The sequence below is a fragment of the Talpa occidentalis genome, unplaced genomic scaffold (genome assembly GCF_014898055.3).
Source record: "Talpa occidentalis isolate TD23 unplaced genomic scaffold, MPIMG_talOcc4v2.1 talOcc4.9, whole genome shotgun sequence".
NCBI classification, from domain to species: Eukaryota; Metazoa; Chordata; class Mammalia; order Eulipotyphla; family Talpidae; genus Talpa; species Talpa occidentalis.
This window is the reverse complement of record NW_023605305.1, coordinates 112,545,174-112,567,518: the sequence shown is the minus strand read 5'-3', so window position 1 is coordinate 112,567,518 and position 22,345 is coordinate 112,545,174. Positions and strand designations below refer to the sequence as shown.

General features: G+C 38.4%; 1 protein-coding gene across 6 annotated transcripts in view; it reads left to right on the top strand.

Moving 5' to 3' along the window:
* Window positions 1-17,536, top strand: part of GDAP2 (ganglioside induced differentiation associated protein 2) — a 52,437-nt gene extending 34,901 nt beyond the window's left edge. For all 6 annotated transcript variants that reach the window (XM_037501386.2, XM_054690872.1, XM_037501390.2 and 3 more), the window contains 4 exons: window positions 744-883; window positions 1,377-1,431; window positions 10,473-10,616; window positions 14,764-17,536. In XM_037501386.2, coding sequence (XP_037357283.1) covers window positions 744-883; window positions 1,377-1,431; window positions 10,473-10,616; window positions 14,764-14,811 — 387 coding nt within the window. In that variant the 3' untranslated portion in view covers window positions 14,812-17,536. The remainder of the gene's footprint in view (window positions 1-743; window positions 884-1,376; window positions 1,432-10,472; window positions 10,617-14,763) is intronic.
* The last annotated feature ends 4,809 nt before the right edge of the window (window positions 17,537-22,345 follow it).

Sequence of the window (22,345 nt, the reverse complement as noted above, 5' to 3'; positions counted from 1 at the left end):
TAGCTAAACCTCTTGGTCATACGGGCCTTACCCAGATTGTATCGCTGCTTTGTGTTTAAAGGTTCTCGTAAATTTCATTCTTCTTGAAATGGATTAATTCTCCAAACTATCTAGGTCACATTAGATTTGAGTGTTCAGAGCTCTAGAAAAGCTGCCCAGCCCCTTGCCAACTACTGACTAAATCTGTTTTCATTTTACTTCCGATCGGCATTAAAGATGCTAAGAAAACTCATAGTGATCTATATGGGATATAATGTCCCATATAGCTGTCCTTTCACAATTACTCTTGGGTGGGTGAGAGCCATGAGTTGTTACCTCAGTAGAAACTGCAAAGGCTTTTCACAGAGTTCAGGCAGAAACTTCAAGAATGATTGAAAGTCTAGAAATTTTATTTCTAATGATTTTGATATCATTAACCTAGAGAGTGAAAACCTAGGAAGGACCAAAGAACTCTGTCAAATATGTAACGAATTATTTGAGAACATAGAGACCGTTCTCTTCCATCACTTAAAATCAGACAAAAAGAAAATATACTGTAGCATTTATGAGAATTATTAAACACCGGCTTGATTCACGCGCTTGAAAAAATCTTTTTAAAGAGAAGAGAGGCTGGGTCTAAAATGTCCATCTGCAGTACCTGAGGCGTGGATTAGCTTAATCTTCTGGGCTTTTCACTCTCTTGGACTTTGTGAAGTAGATTACTATGTAAAGGATCTTTACCTTTACTCCTGTTTTCCTCTTAGGCTCTCTTATACTTCATCCATGTCATGGATCACATCGCTGTGAAGGAGTATGTGTTAGTGTATTTTCACACACTGACCAGCGAGTACAATCACCTGGACTCCGACTTCCTGAAGAAACTCTACGACGTCGTTGATGTCAAGTTAGTTACTTTTTGCAAATTACGAAGGGCCAAAAATAGCTTTTTTCTTTCCTAATATTAAACAGTAGCAAACATTGCTATATATTCTGTGAAAGGATATTTCATATAACAAAGATTGGTAAATCTTGATTAAGTAAATCATATGTATATTTTCCTCCTTTTAACTTAAGCTTTTAAAACTTTAAGAAGGGCTTGGGGTCATTACCTATCTTTGCATATAAAATAATAAATACTATCTCCTATTTATATGGTATAGCAAAATACATTTATAAATATTTCATTAATTATGTATTTACTTTGTCTTACCTGTAGGTAATTTTATCACATTGCCTATGAGACAGATACATTAAATAATGAAATGTTCTCTAAATTGCCTTTGACACATCATGAAAAATTAATGTCTGTGAATATATTCATATAAAGAGATAATTGTCCATAATGTTGACTGATTTTAGGTATGACTCATACTGACCCATTTTTTAATTTGAATCAGGTACAAGAGGAATTTGAAGGCTGTTTATTTTGTTCATCCAACATTTCGTTCAAAGGTACAGTTATTTTCTTTTTATTTAAATCTTGAATTTGGGTTATGAGTGGCAGCATAGTAAGATATATTTCACCATGTTAATTTTGCTGTCACTATTGTGATTACTAATTTCCTTGTTTACTCTTTTTTAAAAAAGATTTATTTATGCACACAAGGATTCACCAGAGACAAACTGGGGAGTAGAACAGGCAGATTGACTGAAATACACTGCTGAAGGGAGCAGTGGTTGAGCAGGCTCTCCACTCTGCTGCACCATGTGGGTCAGCTCCGTGGCCGGGGATCGAACTCGTGCTAGAGAGGCTGCCGATAGTTTCATAGTGCTGTGTCTTAACCCCTTGCACCACCAGGGAGGCCCCTAATCCCCTTTTTATAAATGCTCTCCAGTTGTAATCCTGATGTTTTGTTTCCTTGTAACCTCTCTCTTTGTGGGTGACCCTTACAAGTTGTCCACATCTCAGTCCTTGTCCCTTCCTACTCTTCATTCATCTGAGCTCTGGTTATGTTGTTGGTCCAGAGTACACTTTCCCTTCTCTGCTTCTGATTGACTCCTATTTCACCTTGAGATCTCAACTCAACAGTTACTTTCTATAAAATACCTTCCCTGACCAGTCCTGCAACTAGTAGGTGCGCCTGCATCCCTTAAGATGCTTTTATCTCTAAGTCTTGTTTAATTTCCTGCCTTATACGTTAGATTGAGAGATCCATGCGGCTCGGAATATAGCTGTCTTGATCCCAACAATATCCTAGAGTCTAATTCTGTATCTGGACTTCATTAAGACACCTAGTTCTTTTACTTCTTCTAAAAATGACATCTTTTCTTATTTTCTTCCCTATTCAGCCTAAAACCCATGTTCCATCACTTCAGCCATTCTTGTTAATGCCTAAAATAAGTCGTGACCTTTTCCCTTTTCATCACACCTGCCATTAAAACCTGTTCTTGAGATAGATGATATTTGTCATACATTCCTTTGCATAAGTTTGCCTACCTCTGATCTAGAGAAAAACCGAAGATTTAGTGGTTCACTAGGTGCTTAGGGGTGAGAAGAAGGGCAGCGTCACCCAAGACTCCCAAGTGGCATCAGCTGCAAGGATCATGTGTTGGAATATAAATTTGAGAGCCAACATCAAATTGAAAAAAAAAAGCAAAAACTTTAACCCTTAAATGTACTGATGAAGAAAACCGCAGACTTAGAAGCGGGCCACTAAACCCTGGAGGAGATCAAGTAAAAGTAAATATCAAGTGAGTAAGAGAACCAAAATAGGGCAGTGCAATGAGAGCCGGGGGATGGGGAGCCATCTCGGACAGCAGACGTGGTCATTATGTAAAGCATTGTGGAGAAACCACCGTGAGTGAGAGGTCCTCATGATTTGTGATTGAGAGATGAGTAAAGATCAGAGAGAGAATGTTTTCCACTTTGGGATCTCTTAATTGTTTACAAAATTGTTAAGTTTTCTCATCCAAGTACTGTCTTTAAAATTTACACCAAGTATATTAAGTAATTCTTTGCAAATTGCAAATTTCCTTTTGGTCTCTCAGTGTCAGAACAGCACAGTAAGTGCTAATTAGATGCTTATGGGGGTGCTGCTTGGCCAGTCAAAAAAAAATTTACAACATGTGAACAGTCAGCTGAGTGAAGGGCTTTTCGTATTCTTGGTTCAGTTAAGTTCTGATTACATGGTCCTATCAGATGATTTTCCTATCATTTTGTTTTTAGTAAATAGCTAATATTTTTCTTTTCATAGCACTTACGGAAGTAGTGCTTGAACAAAACCTCATCGTCCATTTGTTTTTGGTTCATCCAGTAGCTCTGAAATTTTTTTCTTTAATGGACACAAGCAGAATGATTAACTTGGCCCTTAGTATGTCTTTGCAAGAATGTCTACACTGACCAGTTGGATTCCGTCTATATGGGAAGTGCTCACTCATGTAATAAGGTACCAAAAAGAAACAAAATACATCTGGATTAAAAAGGAGCAAATAAAACTATTTATAGATAACATGATCATCTCTGTAGACAATTCTGTAATAGCCTCAGAAAAGATACTAGAATTAATGAGTGTCATCAAGGATTCAGGGTTTAAGATCAGTATTCAAAAATTGACTGGCTATATTAGAAACAAATAACCAGATCAAAACATAAAAAGCAATATTTACACTAGCATCAAAAACTCGTAAGTGCTTAGGGGTGAATATAATGAAAGAGGGGGAAGACTTGTGTAAAAATTAAGTTTACTGCAAAACATTAACTGGAGAAATTAAAGGAGAACTTAAAAAAAGACATGTACTTTGTGTAAAAGACAATCTTAGAAGACTTTATATTGTTAAACTATCAGTATTTACTAAACCTGTAGTTTCAATTTAATCTCAGTCAGAATTCCCCCGAGCTTTTTTATACAAGTTGATTGGTCAAAATAGTAAGAATCTACAAAAGCTGAAACAACTTTGTAAAAGAATAAAGTTAAAGAACCAACACTCCCTGCATTCAAGGTTATCCTAAAGCTGAAGTACTCAAGACAGTAAAGTATTGGCATAAATGTAAACAAATGCATCAATTCTCCATCCTTGGAGAATCCAGAAATAGACTTGTATGTATACATATGTGTATACACATGTGGGTAACTTACATTTGACACAAGTGTAAAGTCAGATCAGTGGAAAGGGATAGTCTGTTCAATAAATGATATTAGAACAATTGGAATCCATATGCAAAAAAGTGAACTTGACCCGTGTCTTGCTTCATAATCAAAACTTAATTGGAAATGAATCAAAGACCTAATTGCAAAGTGTAAAACTGTTAAACTTCTAGAAGAAAAGGCTTTGTGTCCTTGAGTAAAGCAAAGGTTTTCCAGATAAAACACCAAAAGCACAACCCCTGAAAGGAATCAGACTTCATCAAAATAAAAAAACTTCTGTCTTCTTAGTGATAGTTACGATAATGAAAGGACAAACCACAAAACATTTATCTGATAAAAGACTTGTCTTTCAAGTATAGACAGAAATCTCAAAAATCAGTAATAAGGAAACAACTCAATTTAGAAGTGGGCAGATGAGGGCCTCCCTGGTGGCCTAGGCGTTAAGTCTCAGCGCTACTATTGCAAAGCCCAGAGTTTGATCCCTGGCCAGGGAGCTGACCCACATGGCGCAGCAGACCTCTCCCATCTCCCCACTGCTCCCCTCAGCAGTGTATTTCAGCAGATAGACCTGTTCTGCTCCACACTCTGTCTCCGGTGAATCCTCTCACCCTCCCTGGCCTGTACCCCAGTTCTATGCAAAAATGAATAAATAAAAATCTAAAAAGAAAAGTGGGCAGAAGATTTATACCAACACTTCAAAGAAGATACACAGTTGGCCTATCAGCACATGACAAGATGTTCAGCATAATTAGTGATTAGGAAAGTGCAAATCAGACCATACTGTGATAACCATACATGCCAGTTAGACTGGTAAACCAAATCCGTGCTAATCAGAATATAAAACGTCACAAACACTTGGGAACTTAATTTGACAGTTTATTTTGAAAGTTCAACATATATTCAATATGTACCATGTGATCCAGTCATTCCTCTCGTAAGGATTTGCCCCAGACAGATGAAAACGTCCACATAGAGACTGCTACACATGTGCTCATAGCAGCTTTATCTATGAGAGCCAGAAGCCAGAAGCAACTCACCTGCCGTCACTGGGAGATTGAAAACCAAACTGTGGGAAAGCTGTGCAAGAGACGACTCCTCGGGAGAACGGCTGCAGCTGCGACAGCGCCGTTAGCCTCCAACTAACACACCAAGGAAAAGCCAAACAGAAAAGAGCACTCACTGTATGGTTTCATTCACCTAAAATTCTAGGGGAAAAGGATTAGGGTCAAAATAAGGGGGAGTGCAATTGTATGGGGAATATAACCAAAATGAAAATGCATACATTGTGCAAAGATGAAAAATGATGAAAGAATTATATTTAAAAAATTAAAAAAATAAAAGTGGCAAAAATATGACATCAAAAAAAAAAATTCTAGGGGATAGAGTCAAATTAATTCAATTCCTGTGTGACTGCAGAAAGCAGCGCAGGGAGGAGCGGCAGGAGGAAGCAGCTACAAGGACCCTCAGAACCTTTGGGAGTGATGGGCACATTCATTTTCTTGATTGTGATGATTTCATTGGTATACACATGTCAGAACTTAACAAAGTGAACAGTTTAATGGGTGTACTTTATTGTGTATTAATAATGTTTCCATGAAGCTATAAATGCAACGAGATACCTTTGCGCTACCACGATAATGGATAAAATTTAAGGCTCACAATACAAAAGTGCTGGCATGGGGAGCCCCTGAAATTCTCCGTAAGTGGGAAAGTGAAGCTGTCCAAACACTCTGAGGAAAATTACAATTTCTTGTACACTAAGCATATACCTTATCTGTGACCCAGCAGTTTGACTGCTAGTATTTACTCAAGTGACATGAAAGCATATGCACATAGAAAGAAGAGAATATTCACAGCAGCTTTAGTCATAGCAGCTAATGGCTGGAAGCAGCCCAGATGGCCTTCAACAGGATGATGAATAACTAGACTAGGGAATATTCTTTCATGGGGTATTACTTGGCAATAAAGGAGAACACCCTGATACACGCACCAGCATGGAAGAATCTCCAAAACTTTATGCTAAGGGAAAGAAGCCATCGTGAAAGAGTCGCTGTATGGTTACATTCCTTTGAGATACTGGAGTGAGCAAAATTAACCCCTGGAAGGAAAAAAATCCAAGCAGCATTGCCTCTGAGGAGAGGGGCATGAGGGGCGAGAAACATGAGGAGCTTTCTGCGATGATGAAAATAGTTATCTCAACGGGAGTTTGTTTGCATTTGTCTGAACAGCAAAAGGAGACTTAAAATCTGCATTTCATCAAATATAAATTTTATAGCAAAGAAACTGAACAAAAATGAACTCTAGTTATAAAGATATGAGTGTCATAATCAGGGGAAATTTCCCGGTGTCTGCAGTTTACTCTGAGATGGCAGTCAGAGCGTAAGCTGGATTAATACATGGCCAGAGGGACGCAGTGTGATGAAGGAAATATAAGGAAAATGTTCACGCTTGTCTGAGGAGTGGCTGTCCTGGTGTCGACTGTAAACATCCTTCAACTGTAGTGAATGTTTTCATAATAATTTTTTTTTAAATGGAAAAAACTTTCTTCTTTCTCTCACAAGTTCAGCCTTACCAGAAGAGTATCCCTTTGTAACCCCACTTATAAAAATACACAGCCACTGCATGCTGTGTATTAGAGGGTTAATAACTCCCCTTCCAATGCCACTGATGGATGGCGTTACCAGAGTGTCAAGCCACAAGTCTTGGCTGTCACATTGGCTGGGAGGCTTAAGGAATCAGTGCAAAGGGCAGGTTGGGAGAGGCTGAAGACCAGATGTACTAAGTGAGAGCCATTACATTACGTCTCCATAATATTTTGGGTTGGGGAAAATAAAAGAACTGAAAAACTAAATTACCCCAGGCGTAATAAAACCCATCATTGTTTTATACTAAGTGAAAACTGTAAATGGAGTATTCTTGGTTATAAATAATGAGATGAAATCAAGAGATAATAAAAACCATCACCTCACACAGTTCTAATTTCCATACTTCTGAGATCATTTCCAGGCCCCTCTATCCAACGTGTTAATAAATTGACTGCTCATATAAATCACTCATGCTTTTCCTTTGAAGTTTACTAACAGAATGCACACGAGCAGAGTTTCAGCCCGCTGTGGAGCCTGGCGCTGGGCGATGGCTTGAGTGCACATGTATGTGAACAGGCTTCTCCTGGCTTAGAGTGTTCTGTGACCCTGTGCTCTTGGCTTTGCATTTGTGAGTAATTGGGTGAAAGAATCTCTAGATTCATAAAATGCCACAGCAGTCCTTCAAATTTTTAATTTTCTTCAGTTTTTTAAAATAGATACTAAATATTTCAACTTTATCTAAACTAAGGAATATTTATAACTTATTCCAAATAATTGAAAATTACAAGCTGAGCTGTATGAAACCAAAATGCAGAAAAGTGGGGCCTGTGCTCAGGGGTCTCTCTGCACAGCAACAGCAAAAATGGAGCCGGGTTTGCACTTCTGGCTGCTGAGTCCTTTTCTCCTGATTTCTGCTATGTCCTGGAGGATGTTAAGGAGGCCTTGGGAGAAAATGCAACAGAGAAATGGGTTTCTATTTCAAATATTGCACATTCAAGGTTGTGGCCTGTTCTTCCCCAACCAAACCTTCTCTTTAAATGACCCATTGCACCCCACCCTGTCAGTATGGTTAGCATATTCAAGAGTGCTTACTAAATTATAAAATGGGGCCTCCCTGGTGGTGCAGGGGTTAAAGACAGTGCTATCGCCAGCCACTGCTGCAGCAGTTTGATCTCTGACCGGCCAGGGAGCAACACACATGGTGCAGCAGACCACTCCTGTCTCGCCCGCTGCTCGCTTCAGCAGTGTATTTCAGCCATTTTGCCTGTTCTGCTCCCTACTCTCTCTGATGAATCCTCTCACACCCCCTCCCCACATATACCTCTGGCTTACACCCCAGTTCTTGTATGCATAAATAAATAAATCTTTAAAAACAAACAAAATAAAATTATAAAATGAGGAGGGATCTTAAAAATCATTTAGGTCTAAGTTGTTCATTTTAGAGAGGAAGTAACAGACCCAGATTGCAGCACAGTTTATTTTTATTAGAGAAGGAATATTAGGCTGTCCCCAAATAGTATTAAAGTACCAAGTCCAGAAACTCTAATTTCTCCATTTGTTAAATCTTTCAACACATCCTAAATTCCTTACTTTTTATGTCAGACATTAATTATACCGTATGGTATTGAATAAGATGATCCCAACACTGGGGAGTTTACTGTTTAGACAATCAGATAATACAGTACAGAATGTTAATGATGCAATATGACTAAGCAGTGTTGGAACACTTAGAAGGGAGCTTCTTTTCCAGCTTTGGGTGGAGGGTAGTCACAGAACTCATTGAGATGATCTGAGCTCTCAATTATCCAAGGAAAGCCTCAAGGAAAAGCTATCAGACCTGAAAGGCAGCATGTAAGGTGTTTGAGGTGAGACAGTGCCGTGCATGTTTCCTGTGTCTTCTAATTCTGTGGCTTTGGAACCAACATTTTTTCCAAATAGCACAGCTCCTTGCATCTAAATAGGTGTTTTCACGTTTTCCCTGAGCCATTTATAGCATTTAGCACATTTTGCCGTAGGTAGCTGTTCTGACAATCTAGCTCCTCTGCCAGACTCTTACCACCCCCGTCCCCCTGTGAGCAGAGTGGCACCATCACTGTCACCCCACTACTGCACTGCTGTCACCTGCACTACTGCACAGCGCTGAGCGCACCGTAGAGGCCCGGCAGGTGTCAGTAATTGCTTGCACAAATGCCTCTCCTCGCACATCCTTGAGATTCTCTGTTCTGACTACAATCTTATTTTCTTACGCTCTTTCTAGAATCTCTTAAAATCTCTGTGGTCTCTCCATAGCTCTTACTAATTTTTCAACTTCCTCTGTACATGGATAGAAGTACTCATCTAGAATTCTCACTAACCTAATTGCAGAAAGCTTGTGTCAATTAGATATGTAACAGCGTGTGTTTTCCAAAAGCTAATGTAAGAAAGCCAAGTACCTTCCCCTGCCCCCTCGCAGTACTACCTCCCTTCAAATAGGCGCGGGAAGGCGGGAAGGAGGGAGCTACAGCGCGCGATGTTAATTTGAGGCCTTGTACCAATTATCGGTAGAATAGCCAAAATAGAATAGTGTTTCAGCCATAAAAATCACTTATTCATTATCAAATACTTGAGAAGACATATTATCTATACCTTGCAAATCTTTAGACTGTTGCTCCATGATTGTCAAGAGTTAAGATATTATGGAAATAAATATAGGTAACTGAAATACTGAGAAGTAGGAATAAATGCTGTAAATGAGATCTAAGCATCATAAGATTATATAAATGAATTCAATAAAGGGAGGTAATCTGAGCCTAAGAGTGAAATAAGAATACAGTTGAGTTTCTACTGAATCTGGGAGTTTGGAGAGGATTCTGGTAGAGATAAGTTAGTTCAGTCTTGTCACTGGGGGCCTGGAATTTTTGGAAAGGTTTGGAACAACCACGAGGATCCCAGTAGGATGTCAAAGAGAAGTTGACAGAATGATTGGCATCAGTGACAAACACCCCAAGGGGCATATATGTCCACACTCACCCATTTGGAGTATATTGTGCCCGTGCCCTGAGAACTCACTTGTGTATTTCCTTCTGGAAATAAAATGGGGTAGAAGCAGTACTGTGCTACCTCCAGAACTGTTGTGTGAGCTGTTGGTAAACGTAGACTGTGATTTCCACATTAGATAGATGAGCAAGAATTTCTTAGTTCTAGCTACTATCTAGTTTATTTGTCACTATTATTTGCTATCAGGAACCCTCTCTTTGGAACCAGCCCATTTTGCAGACCAGCTTTTATAGAGGTATTGTGTGTTATAAAGCAAAATGAGCAAAGATGGTTCCTCCACCCCCAGAAGATTCGCTTTGACTAAGAATCTACATGCCAATGTCCACTGCAAATGAGGTGTCTCAAGTATGGACAGAAATTTTAGGTTTAACCTCATTTGACAAAATGCAGTGCGTCCCAGTGACTCCATTTTTCTGCCAAATGGGGCGGTGGTTTTGATTATAGCCACACTAAGGAGCACACTGTGTGGTGACAGTACAAGAACAGCAGCATGTGAGCGTGCAGTGGGAAAAGGTTCACAAAGCAGTTTGTCCTCACCACAGCCCCCACCCTTTTGTGCCCACCCTTTTGTGTTAGTTTTCTATGTTCCTTAATTCATTAAGCCACTTGTATAACTCAGTGATGAACTACAGTCTGCACTTTGAAAACCATGGCTTATTCCAAGATTTTTTCTGACATCAGTTTCAATTTTGAAATACAGTTTTTATTTAGTACAAATTTGCAAAATCATGTTTATATTGGTAACTCTGACCCCCGGCTAAAATTATTTCTCTCTTCTCTTCACCAGGTATCAACATGGTTTTTTACCACCTTTTCTGTCTCAGGACTGAAGGATAAAATCCACCACGTGGACAGCCTACACCAGCTGTTTTCCGCTATCTCACCAGAACAGATCGACTTTCCTCCTTTTGTCCTTGAATACGATGCCAGGGTAAGAGATATCAGGGTTTCTCCATTTTCCCATGTAGTCACTTCAACAGTCTATAGGACTCACAGAACAATAGAAATGCCCTATAGTGCTTATAAGCTTACAAGTTATTATTTGTGTAATTACCGTGTTTCAGCCAACTTGATGGTGTCATTTAGCTCTCTTCCTATGATAACTTTAGGAAAATGCATTGTGCTAAAAAGACATTTTTCCCAGATAAACTTTTCAATGGGAGATTTTTCTTCCACTGTAGGTTCGAAGCCAATCTTAGTTGCATTGTGTTTCCTAGCCTCCTTTGAGACACACCTCTGCTTAATTTTCTTAAGATTGAATGACTTTTCATCTACATAGAGCCCAAAAAAATCTATTGGTGTCCATTTCCATCAGTAATTGTAAACCGGTAGCTTATCTTAGTAGTCTTTATTCCCACTAAAAGTTTCATTTTGTTAAAAGTTTGCATTGTTTTTAAGAACATCAGCTGATAATATTATTTATAAATGCATTTATTAATAAATCTATTATAATAAATGTACTATAAATGCATTTATAAATCTATTACTTAAACACTAATAAAGGAGCACTTTTGAATTTCATCAAAGCTCTATTCCATTGTGTTTATTAACAATGTCATTTCAATCTTTTAAAAAAAGATAAGTAACGTGCTTGGTGAAACGACCATCAATCTCCTTACTTAATTGCTGCTGATTACATGTTTTTATGCATGAATCAGGGAATGTATTTGAAGGTTATATTAAATTTGACATGAATTATTCTTCCCTAATTATTACACAACATGTATACAGTAAAATAAATATGCTACAACACATCTTCCCTCTAACATTTCTCTAACTTCAGTTGTGATTTCTGTTCCCTTCATGAGAAGGGCAAAGCGCTCATTGTGTCCTGGTGGCTGATAAGATTGCACACTTGCCTTTTTCAGACAGGACTTGTAATTGGAGCAGCTGGATCATAGGTACAAAGATTATTGACTCTATGGGAGGGGAAAAGAACATCAGGTTGTATTTACTGCATGTTACCAGAGTAGAAAGTTGCCTTACTGTCATGTCACTCTATGAATCACTCTTCTTAATATTTAAAAAAAAATGGATAGCAGGAAATGTATAAAAGACACTAAAGACACTTTGATGTGAAATATTTGGAATGACAATTCAAAGCTAGTGTCTGGATTTATGAACTGTTTTCTGAGATAGAAATATACCAGTTCAGGGCCTCCCTGGTGGCACAAGGGATAAAGCACCGCACTATGAAGCAATCTACAGCCTCTGCAGCATGAATTCGATCCCCCGGCCAGCAAGGGAGCAACCCACATGGCACAGCAGACCTCTCCTGTCTCGCCCGCTGCTCCCCTCAGCAGTGTATTTTAGTCAGTCTGCCTGTTCTGCTCCCCACTCTGTCTCTGGTGAATCCTCTCTCACACACACACACACACACCCCACATCTCTGGCCTAAACCCCAGCTCTTGTATGCATAAATAAATAAATCTTTTCAAAAAAAAAAAAAAAAGAAATATACCAGTTCAGTTGTATTGGCTAGAAAACTGAAGGACTGTTTTTTAAGCAAATGTATTTTCTATATACTTATTGACCCATAAAGAGGGCTTTTATTAAATATCAACGCCACACACAAGATTGAGTTTTTGGTGTTTTGGTTTTTTAGATACACTGGTTTACAACATTGTATATAATTTAGAGATGTAGAATCACACCCTTCAGATTATGATACCACAGCACCCCCACCATCAAGCCATGATTCTCCACAGTAATCCATTGTGCCCCTCCCCACGTGGCTCTTCCATCTTTTCCTCCTCTGATAGCCTCAATTCTACAGTCGTATTTCTAGGATGTGTTGTTGGTTTGGTTTTATCTGCCCTTGGTATGTTTCTCTATATTGTACATATAAGTGACACCACCAGTATTTGTCTTTTTCCTTTTGAAGCTAATTTTTATCTAGGTAAAAATGATATCAAGAACATTTTCAAAAGGAGCTAATCAGCAATCTTGTAAATATAGTCAAAGAAGAGAGCATACACATTTATCTGATAACAATCCTTCAAATTTCTGTGATTGTTTCCAGAAATAGAGAAAGTATTTGAATGCTCAGCAGTCTCTTAAACCATGTGAAACTAATATAAAGAGTTCTATTTTATAGCACTAGAATTAGATTTGCCCTTTTCAGTTGATCACAATGTAATGCTGATGTGAGAAACCTGGAAATATATAGTAGTGGTGTGGAATAGAGACACTTTAACGACGAAGAGTGAGCTTTTTTTTTTTCCCAGATGAACATCAGAGCAGATTATCAGACATGTTTCTTTTTTTTTTTTAAAGATTTATTTATTTATGCATACAGGAACTGGGATACAGGCCAGAGGTGCAGGGGGGTAAGAGGACCCACCAGAGACAGAGTGGGGAACAGAACAGGCAGAGTAACTGAAATACACTGCTGAGGGGAGCAGTGGGGAGACAGGAGAGGTCTGCTGCGCCATGTGGGTAGCTCCCTGGCTGGGGATTGAACTCGTGCTACAGTGGCTGTGGACAGTTTCATAGGTGCGTCTTAACCCCTTGTGCCACCAGAGAGGCCCCAGACATGTTTCGTAAGCATGGCTTCCATGCATAGTAACGATACAAGGTTGGTTAGCAAAACAGATTTTGATAAAAAATTCTAAAAATTGGGGAGAAAGGCTGTTAATTTATTTTCAGTGTTGTGTGATGTATGCAACACTACATTTAAAGCCTTTGTTTCTACCTGATTTTTTTTTTTTTTTTTTTTTTTTTTTTAGTTTCTTCCGATACTTGATCAGACCTAAATCTAAAGGGCAATTTTCCTAGACATCCCCTTGTCATGCTGCTTATGGCCTCAGGATCAATTCCTGTTCCAGAGCACCTGCTCTCAGGCATGAGGGAGGTCCCAATTCACTTAGTCACTCAAACAACACTTAACTGCTGGGCCAGGTAGATGTACTAGCCCTTAGTCTAGGTTTACTCCACTATGTCAAAGTTGAACATTACTGTTTGGAATGATTTGACAGGCTGTTTGGGGGCTTTGGGGATACTCAGAAAGTTTTCCATATAAATTAATAATAATAACATTTCCAGTCCCACAAAATAACCTAGTAAGGCATAGGAGCATTCTTTGTTTGGATAGTGGGGGAAACCTGCAATTGTAATATAAATACAAGGTTTAATGATCCATAATAACTGGAATGTAAATTTAGTGTAAAGCAGTGCCTCTCATTCTCCATGCCTAACTAGTGTCTTACATTATTTCTAACACTTTCCATTTATAGTTTACTGGAAAACAAGCTGTTTGTCAAAGAAATACTTTCTTTTAAAAGTAAATTAATCTATGTCTCATGAATCTAATCTGGGATCCTTCTGCCATAAAGTTAGCTGTTTCGACTTTTATTAAGATAAAGTTGCCAGGGTGAATTCCAAAAATTTCCCCTTAACACTCTATTTGTTGTTTTCTACGTTTGACATTAAAATCCTGGCATTTCATTCTCCATATTGATCTTAAACAAAACACCCTGAGAACTCTAATTGTTACAAGCCTCGCTGCTCAGGCATGTCAGCCTGAGCCTCTTTTCTGCCAAAGCATTTAAAGCTCTAAAATTCCTCAGTGATAATTTGTTTTGATTCATAACTCCATAGTAAGATAGGCACATCTTGTAAGAAAAAGCAACCAGAGAAAAAAGGTTTTGGATTCAAATAGATGTGAGTTTAAATTCAGGTTCTTTTCATGGACAGGGCGTTGCTAAAGGTGACTTGAGGTGAATTGGGCTACCCGTGTGATCCTGTTTCTTCTGTAAATGAGGATGTTATGTGTGTATTTCATGGCATTACGTGAGGATTTATAATAATGATTAAAGAGGGCTGATAAGGTATCTGGCAAATAGAATACTTAATAAGTGGTATTGTTATTTGAAAGCATTGTGCTGATCACCTGTTCCCACTTTGCACCAACTGATGAACTCCAGGGGAATTTATCTGGGGACCAAGGGTCTGTTCGGGGCCAGGTGTATGTGAGACTTTTAGGTACATGCTGTCCACTCTAAACCCCTTTCTTGCCCACTCCCACTTAAATTGGTCTTATTCCTGAATGTCCTTGTCTTTTTTTTTTCTTTTCACAGGAAAATGGGCCTCACTATACATCTTACCCCCCATCACCGGATTTGTGACCTGTCATCTCTCCGTACTACTGGTTTCCAAGGATGCCACCGTCTCCACAGATCACTACCTACTGAAGTGATACTCATTTTGCTGTACAGATCCAGAGAGCCTTTTGTCCCCACCTCTCTGGTATTTTTTTATTGACTGTATATTTTCTGGCACATAAGCAATCTGAAAATGGTAGGCCATTCTGAACTGCACACTTATTTTAAATTTGTATATTTGTATCAAATGGAAATGTTCATTTTTAAGTGGGTTGTTAATAGAGATTAGGGAGCAACTTTTGAGTATTTTCAGTTTCCTGAAAGAACACTGGATTCTCCATTAGACAAGCCACCAATGTTGTCACTCCATCCCTTTAACATTGCACGCTTCCCTTGTGTACTTATCTCTCAAAATATATAGAACCAGTGTATGCTGCCCCTGCATTGCTCCTGCAGACCTGGTATTAGGTTTCATACAGATCATTCGGGTGTGATCAATGAAAATTGTCTGGGACCAAGAATGTGGAAATGTATCTAATCAAAGACATCAAAATCATTAGCAGAATATAGGACTTAGAATTTTACTGCACCAATGAAGGTTTAAGGACTGAAGTTCTTGGGTTAAATGTTTTGTTAATATTGCTGCCGTTCTGCTCTCAGCAGTGGAGGGAGACTGAAGCGTCATCCTTTTGCCTCTCGTCATGGGAGATTTGGTCCCCTTATTCAAAAGGACTGTGTGTGCTAGTACCCCTCTGGGCAGCCATCTCCTGAGGCTGCGAGTGAGCCTCTAGAGGACGCACTGTCTTCCACAGTCAAGAGTAATTTTCCTTGCCTCTTAAGGTTTCTCCTCTAAGGACAATTCCCGGCGGTGTCTTGTTAACAGCTCACATCGATGTGGAGGAAGAGTTTTGCAGTGAAACAGAATCCCAGACTACCTTTGGCACGCAGACTCTATTTGTGCCTTAGCTTGCTATGAGTGAAAACTGGGATTCGGCTATCTGCCTCGCCGAGGTATCACAAGGATAGCATTTAGAAAGGGGTTTTGATGTCTTTGAAAATGCTAGGAGAGTGTGTGTGGTGGGGTGTCCTCAATTTGTTTTAAATGACAATAAATAGACTTGAGGGGCTGCTATAAGGCACTTCTCTTGTCCTTGGCACCTTTTGAGTCGTTTTCCTTTCTTGGGACGAAAGTTGTTAGTGCAAAATCCCAACCCCGAGGACCTTCCTTCTCCATCCAGAATTTCCTCTGGCCTGCTCACTCCCCCAGTGCTACACTTTAATGAGAGGCATCTGTTAGCCATTTTAAACATTTCTTCTTGAATTAAGGTCAAACCATTATCATTTCCATCTGGGTGTCTTCATATTCCTTTTGATTCCTGCACCCACCCCCCCATCCACTTCACCCCATCATGTACATTTGGCAGTTCTGAGAAGAAAAAGTAGAGCTCTGTTCTCATGTGCTCCACTCAGGTCTGTGCGTCTGAGGGCAGGTCAACTCCCTCTGCCCAAATTAATTCTTCAGTGAGGCGAAAGAAACATACTTCTCTTAATTTATGGTGGAGAAATCCCCCAATACTTGTGTTAACACCATCCTCTATTTTCCCAAATGAACAAAGAAGGATTTTACATGTCTTAGTTCAGGACACTCACCTTTGCATGTATTGAGCACACTTGCTTTGTTTCAGGTATCACAAGTACTGTTGCTTGTATGTGCTTACTTGTTCAAGACATTCTGTTACGTTCCCTAGGTCAGCAAGCCCAAGACAGTCAAATGTTTGGTGTTAAGCTTCCTCTCAAATAGCATTCCTCCAAGACCTTGAACCTTGAGCCTTGAACCTTTAAAATCTGAAAAAATTAGTTTGGCCTTCCCCAGTACATTGTTAGATCACATTTGAGTTCCCTTTTCACAGAGCAATTATAAAATATGCCAACTTTTAGTCATGAAAGCTGGACTTGGCTACCTCAAATTGGCATCTAGCCTAAATCATTTACCCTGTAGATAATCAAGACTGCAGACTTATTTTAAAAAGGGCCAAATTTATATGTACAAGTGCTTATAAGCAATAAATTTGAAAGGATGTGTATCTGTTGTATTCACGCCAGAATATTAATGTTTGGTAATACAAGCATTCTGCATATGCAAGGATTCTACAAGGAGTCCACATACCTGAGATTCTACCTCGGTTGATGTCCCGGGGCTAGGTATACTCAGCACTAGCTGCATATAAACCACAGTTCATAATTAAATGTTGACTAAAGTATGGACCACTGCTCTCAGTGAAACTAAATTTAGCGTGGGACCAAGTTCATGCTTTTAGAGCCATCTAAAGTGTCATATATAATGAAGCTGTGTACAGCTTGAAGGGGAACATAATGACCTTGATATTAAGATGATTAAGTAACAGTCAGTATAAATACATATTTGTCAAAAGATTGAATAGACTAGGTAGGTCATGTCATTTTCAGGGATATATTAAAGAATTAAGGGGTGACTTGGTGGAGATGACCACGAGCATCTGATGTTAATTCAGAGTACCACCAAGTCCTTAATTTAATTAATCTTTAGTCATGCCAAATGCCAATTGAGGAAGAAACAACTTACAAAATATTAAATTAATTCATTAATTAATGCAGGTTATGATTTTTAAAGCAAGTACATTTCTTCAGCATATAGTGGATTCTTCTTAATTAATCTGTATCCAAGTGTCTTGGTAGCAAAAATGGCCTCTTCAAAAAAATACAGTTTTTATTAGATTTTAAGACTTAGTTACCAAGTGGTTCATATTTTAAAGATTTTCTTTTTTATGGGTCTTATTTCATTGGTGCTCTGTCCATATACAAGAGTGTGAGAATGCTAGTGCTCTACTGCGAATTTCTAGAGTATTTTTCGTAGGTAAAATGATATCAATTTTTGATCAAATTCCTGAAGTCTAAGAGAATTAAAATATTTTCATTTTCAAGAGGAATGACTATCATCACTCTAGTAGAAAAATACGGCTTGTCTATTGCTATTTTCTATTTGCTTAGATATTACTTAATGAATTCAGATGGTAGCTTATGGTTTAATATTTTCTTTGCAGTAGTTAATAAGAAAGATGTAAAATATAATTTCAGTATAAGTTACCATCACTCTTAGTATTTTCCCTGATACATTGTCTGTATGTGTATATAGGTAGAGTTTACATTGCTTAATGTAGGAAAAGAAATGATTAGCATTTGGAAAAGGGAAGGATTGTATGATTCTAGGAACAGTACATTGATTCCATGAAGGGGTGAAAGATTACAAGATGGCATCTAGACCTTGAAAACTGGAGTAAGCCGGTGAGTTTCATCAGTTCTCTTAAGTTGTAGTCGATATAAAAGCAGCACACACTAGAGTTTTTTAGCTGTACTGGAACTTGTATCCCTCGTGGTATATGGTTCACCTTGGTTTGTGATTGCCTGAGACCATGAAGGATGAAGGATTCTAACTGTAATCTTGGTCATATTACACAGCCAGAGATATGTATGTGTATGCATATATACATACATGCATGTTTATATGTGCACACACAGTCATCTGTTTTATTTTCTCTCAGTAAGATTTCTATGGTTCATATGTAGAGGACGTACAACAATAAATAACATGACTGGAGCTTTGATTTTACCAAGTAGTCCTTAAAGTCACAGTGCCAAGGTCCTGCCCTTCCAAGAACAGTATCTCTGAATCTTACCAAGTATAGGTTGTCTTTCATGTATAGCACTGAGTTCAAAAATAGATATTCCCTAGGTGGGTTACAATGACAAAACCGTAAACGCTGAAAGTGTGCTATAATTTTGTCAAGCAGTTAAAACTAACACATTTCCTATACACAGTTATTTTTTTTTTTTCCTAATATGTTCTGTTTGTATATGCACAGCGTTATCACAAGCTGATCTTGTGGGCAAAATATTTAAACAGAAGTCTAATGAACATATAAATGATTTCATTGCTATCAGGCAAAAGAAAGTGAACATTTAAATTGGCATTGATCTTAAAATGTGTTTACTCAAAATCCAGAAAACCTTAATGAATATTTTGCATTTAAAAGTATTTTGGTCTGGGCCTCCCCGGTGGCGCAGCGGTAGAGCGCTGGGTTGCGAAGCTGCCCGCAGCCTCTGCGGCGCCGGTTCGATTCCCGGCTGCTCCCCGGCCACCGGAGGAGGGTCCCACATGGTGCGCAGACCTCTCCTGCCGCCCGCTGCTCCCCTCAGCAGTGTACTTCGGTCCTTCTGCCTGTTCTGCTCCCCGCTCTGGCTCTGGTGAATTCTCTCACCCTCCCGCGCTTCTGACTGTGCCCAGTGCATGTATAAACAAAACAAATGAACAAACAAATAAATAAATAAATAAAACATGCCTCTATTAAAAAAAAAAAATAAATAAAAAAAAAAAAAAAAAAAAAAAAAAAAAAAGTATTTTGGTCTTTCTGAGTTAGAAGTTAGATCTCTTTTTCAAGAGGTCACACTCTATGCAAACACAGCCCATGAAGAACCAATAGTGAAGTGGTAGTGTTTGTATTGAACTCCAGGGAAAAGCAATCTTTCTTGACTATTTACATGTGACCTTTCCCTACTCTCCAAAGTTAATCTACGAAATACCATGAATTTTACTATCAGCTTTGTCTGTGGAGATCTGGACTACTGTTCTCAAACTTTAATGTGCAATATCAAATCAGCTAGGGCTATGATAAAATGTAGATTCTGACATATTAGGTTTGGAGTGGAGTCTGAGCTTCTGTCTCTGACCAACTCCTAGGTGAACGGGTGTGTCCCCTGGTCTAGACACCACAAAGCAGGGGAAGAGCCAGGGGAAGAGCCGGCACTATATTTAGCTGCTTTATTTTCCATTTGGCCAAAGGAGACAGCGCTGTCATTGTCATCCCTTCTGTGGGCTCGGCTTTCTCACCCTCATTATCTCATTTAATCCTCCTCGAAATCCTGCAAGGGCAGTGGTGAGAGAGTTTGAGTGACAGAGTCACACAAACAGCAAAACAGTACAGGGTAGTGTTCAAACCCGGATCATGTGACGCCCCCTTTAATGAGGAGAATTCTCTTAGCTTCTCTGTTTTCACTTTATTTATTATAATGTTAGCTAAGTATATAAGCATAAAACTAAATATAAATAAATGTCTTATTTATTACATTATAGACCTTGTACCAAAAGTATAAATTCAAAAGAAGTTTACAGAGCAAACACAAGCAATAAAACTAATAAGCATTTAAATAATAATTAGTTAAATATGATGGGTGATATATTTTGCACACACAAAACTCCCCGGTCATGTGACTATGGCTCGGAGGGCTGTGTCGTGGATTTGTGAGTCCGGCATGAGCGCACTGCTGGGCCATGTGGTGACTCACCAGATTTTTCTGTTCAGACCATTTCATTTATTTAGCATGTAGTGATGTCATTTGGTCTTCATCTAGCCTGAAGGCCTCATTTCCCTATTAAGTCAGCCTCTGCTCTCTGTAAGTCTTCCCCAGCCCAAGATGAATGAAGCTTTAACATGCAAGTAAATACGAGTGCAGTCCTAGGTACTGAAATTGTTTTCAAGCAGTTATCCAGATAATTGAGAACATGAATATTAATAATTAAAATGTTTTCCATCAATGTGAAAATGTTTAATACACATGGTAAACCCAAAGACACCTCCACCCCCCCACCCACCATCACCACCAATATCCATCTATTGCTCTCCAGAAGAATTTTTTAATAGATATAGTTTAAGGGGCAACAATTTAGTGGTTAGTAGCATTGGTGCTTTGGGTTCTGACGGGCCTATGTGTTTTCAGTCTTTCCTGAATTCTGGTCTTTTCTTGTACTGCTCATTTACTTGTTCCCTCTTGCTCAACAGTCCTCAGTCATTAAAAGAAATAAATACAAAAATGTTCATAAAGCATGCAGAATATTTGGTTATAAGCTGTGACTACCATTGCTTTGATTAGAGATAATAATAACTCAGTCTGAGGACTTCATTCTGTGCCTCCAGCTTTGCTAAGCTCTTTGTATGAGTCATCTTCTTTGAATCCTGGTAGACTCGTATTCAAATCCAACTCTGATTCCTTAGCTCATGCTCTTAGAAAAAATAATTTAAAATAGAACATCAACAGAGGTTGTTTATTTTAAAGATTATTCTTAAATTGTATTTTCTCAAAAACAATTATTATAAAGTTAATAATGTTTCTGTGGAAAGGAAATCATTAAGATTCATGTTAATGATTATGTCATATACTAGTAATCAGATTGGCCAAAATAAATATGAATTTGATTTTAAGGTTGTCATGCTAGACTGATTCAGAAAGGGATGTTAGAACAGGGAGGCTCAATTTGTTCTTTTGCACATTTTAGATCTGTAACTAATAATAATAACATGACATATGCTCCCTGACACTTGATGTAGCTTGTTGGCAGAAAAAGAATTCCCCCACACCAGTATTATCCTGATAGACCATGACAGTTTTGAGAAATAATATGCAAAAATCTTAAATTTTTACCTGTAAGACATTTTTTTTAATTGTCTTTCCATAAGGTAGTTTCTAGTAGGTCTTCTGAGTTTTTCTAGTTTTCTAAGATAAATTCTGGAGCTCTGAAAAATAAACAAGTTCTGTAAGCTCAGTTTTTTATTGTTTTGCTTTTTTATCTAATTGGATGATGTGAAGAACTATCAGGAGGGAGTTGTAAGAGAAACTCAAGCTATTTATTAACAAAGATAATGTGTGACAAATTCAAATTCTTTCCCTACTTAATGAAGCACATTTCCATAAATTATTAAGGTTGTGGCAACACAATGAACTGTGAGGCTATTGTTCAATGTTGTTAAAGACTATTTTAAAAAGATTTCCCTTGGTGCCAGCTATATAGAAACATGATCACAATCTGTTACAGAAATTGTTGATTCTTTTTCCAATCAAACCTCTTTCACCATTTGGAGGGTCCCTGCTTCGCATTTATAAATAAGGCACAGTTCTACCATTTTCTGTCTGTTTTAGCAGTCTGTTACTTGATTTGGGTTGCGAACTATGCTTCAGTTCAAGTTATTTTCCTCTTTCTCTTTATTAAGTACAAGTTAGACTGGTTTATAAAAGTTTTGCTTTACTAATTGGATGGAATGGTATTTAGACTTTTCTTTAAAATACAAATTCTTTTTAAGTAGGTAGGTCTGTGAAGCATTTGATTATTTTATCTTGTAGTTTAGATGTAGCTGACATTTTCATCTTGAAGTGCTTAATAAATCAAGCATCGTGTTTTTTTAAACATAAATGGGTTATGTTACTACAAATTTCATTTCTAATCACTCATTCAGTAGATGTTGAGATTTATTATGAAAGGAGCATTGGTTCTCAAGCACTTGAGACACCCCCCACCCCTCACCCCGGCTACTCTTGTTTGACAGATGAAGCAGAGACGCAGGCAGGTCAAGGCAGGTTGGACTCGTAGCAGATTGTATAAGGTTGTAGGTTGCCTCAGCCCGATGGTCCCATAGTACTCTTCAGTTTGATTGTGTTTGCAGACCTCCTTGATTTGTGCATTCCCCCCTTT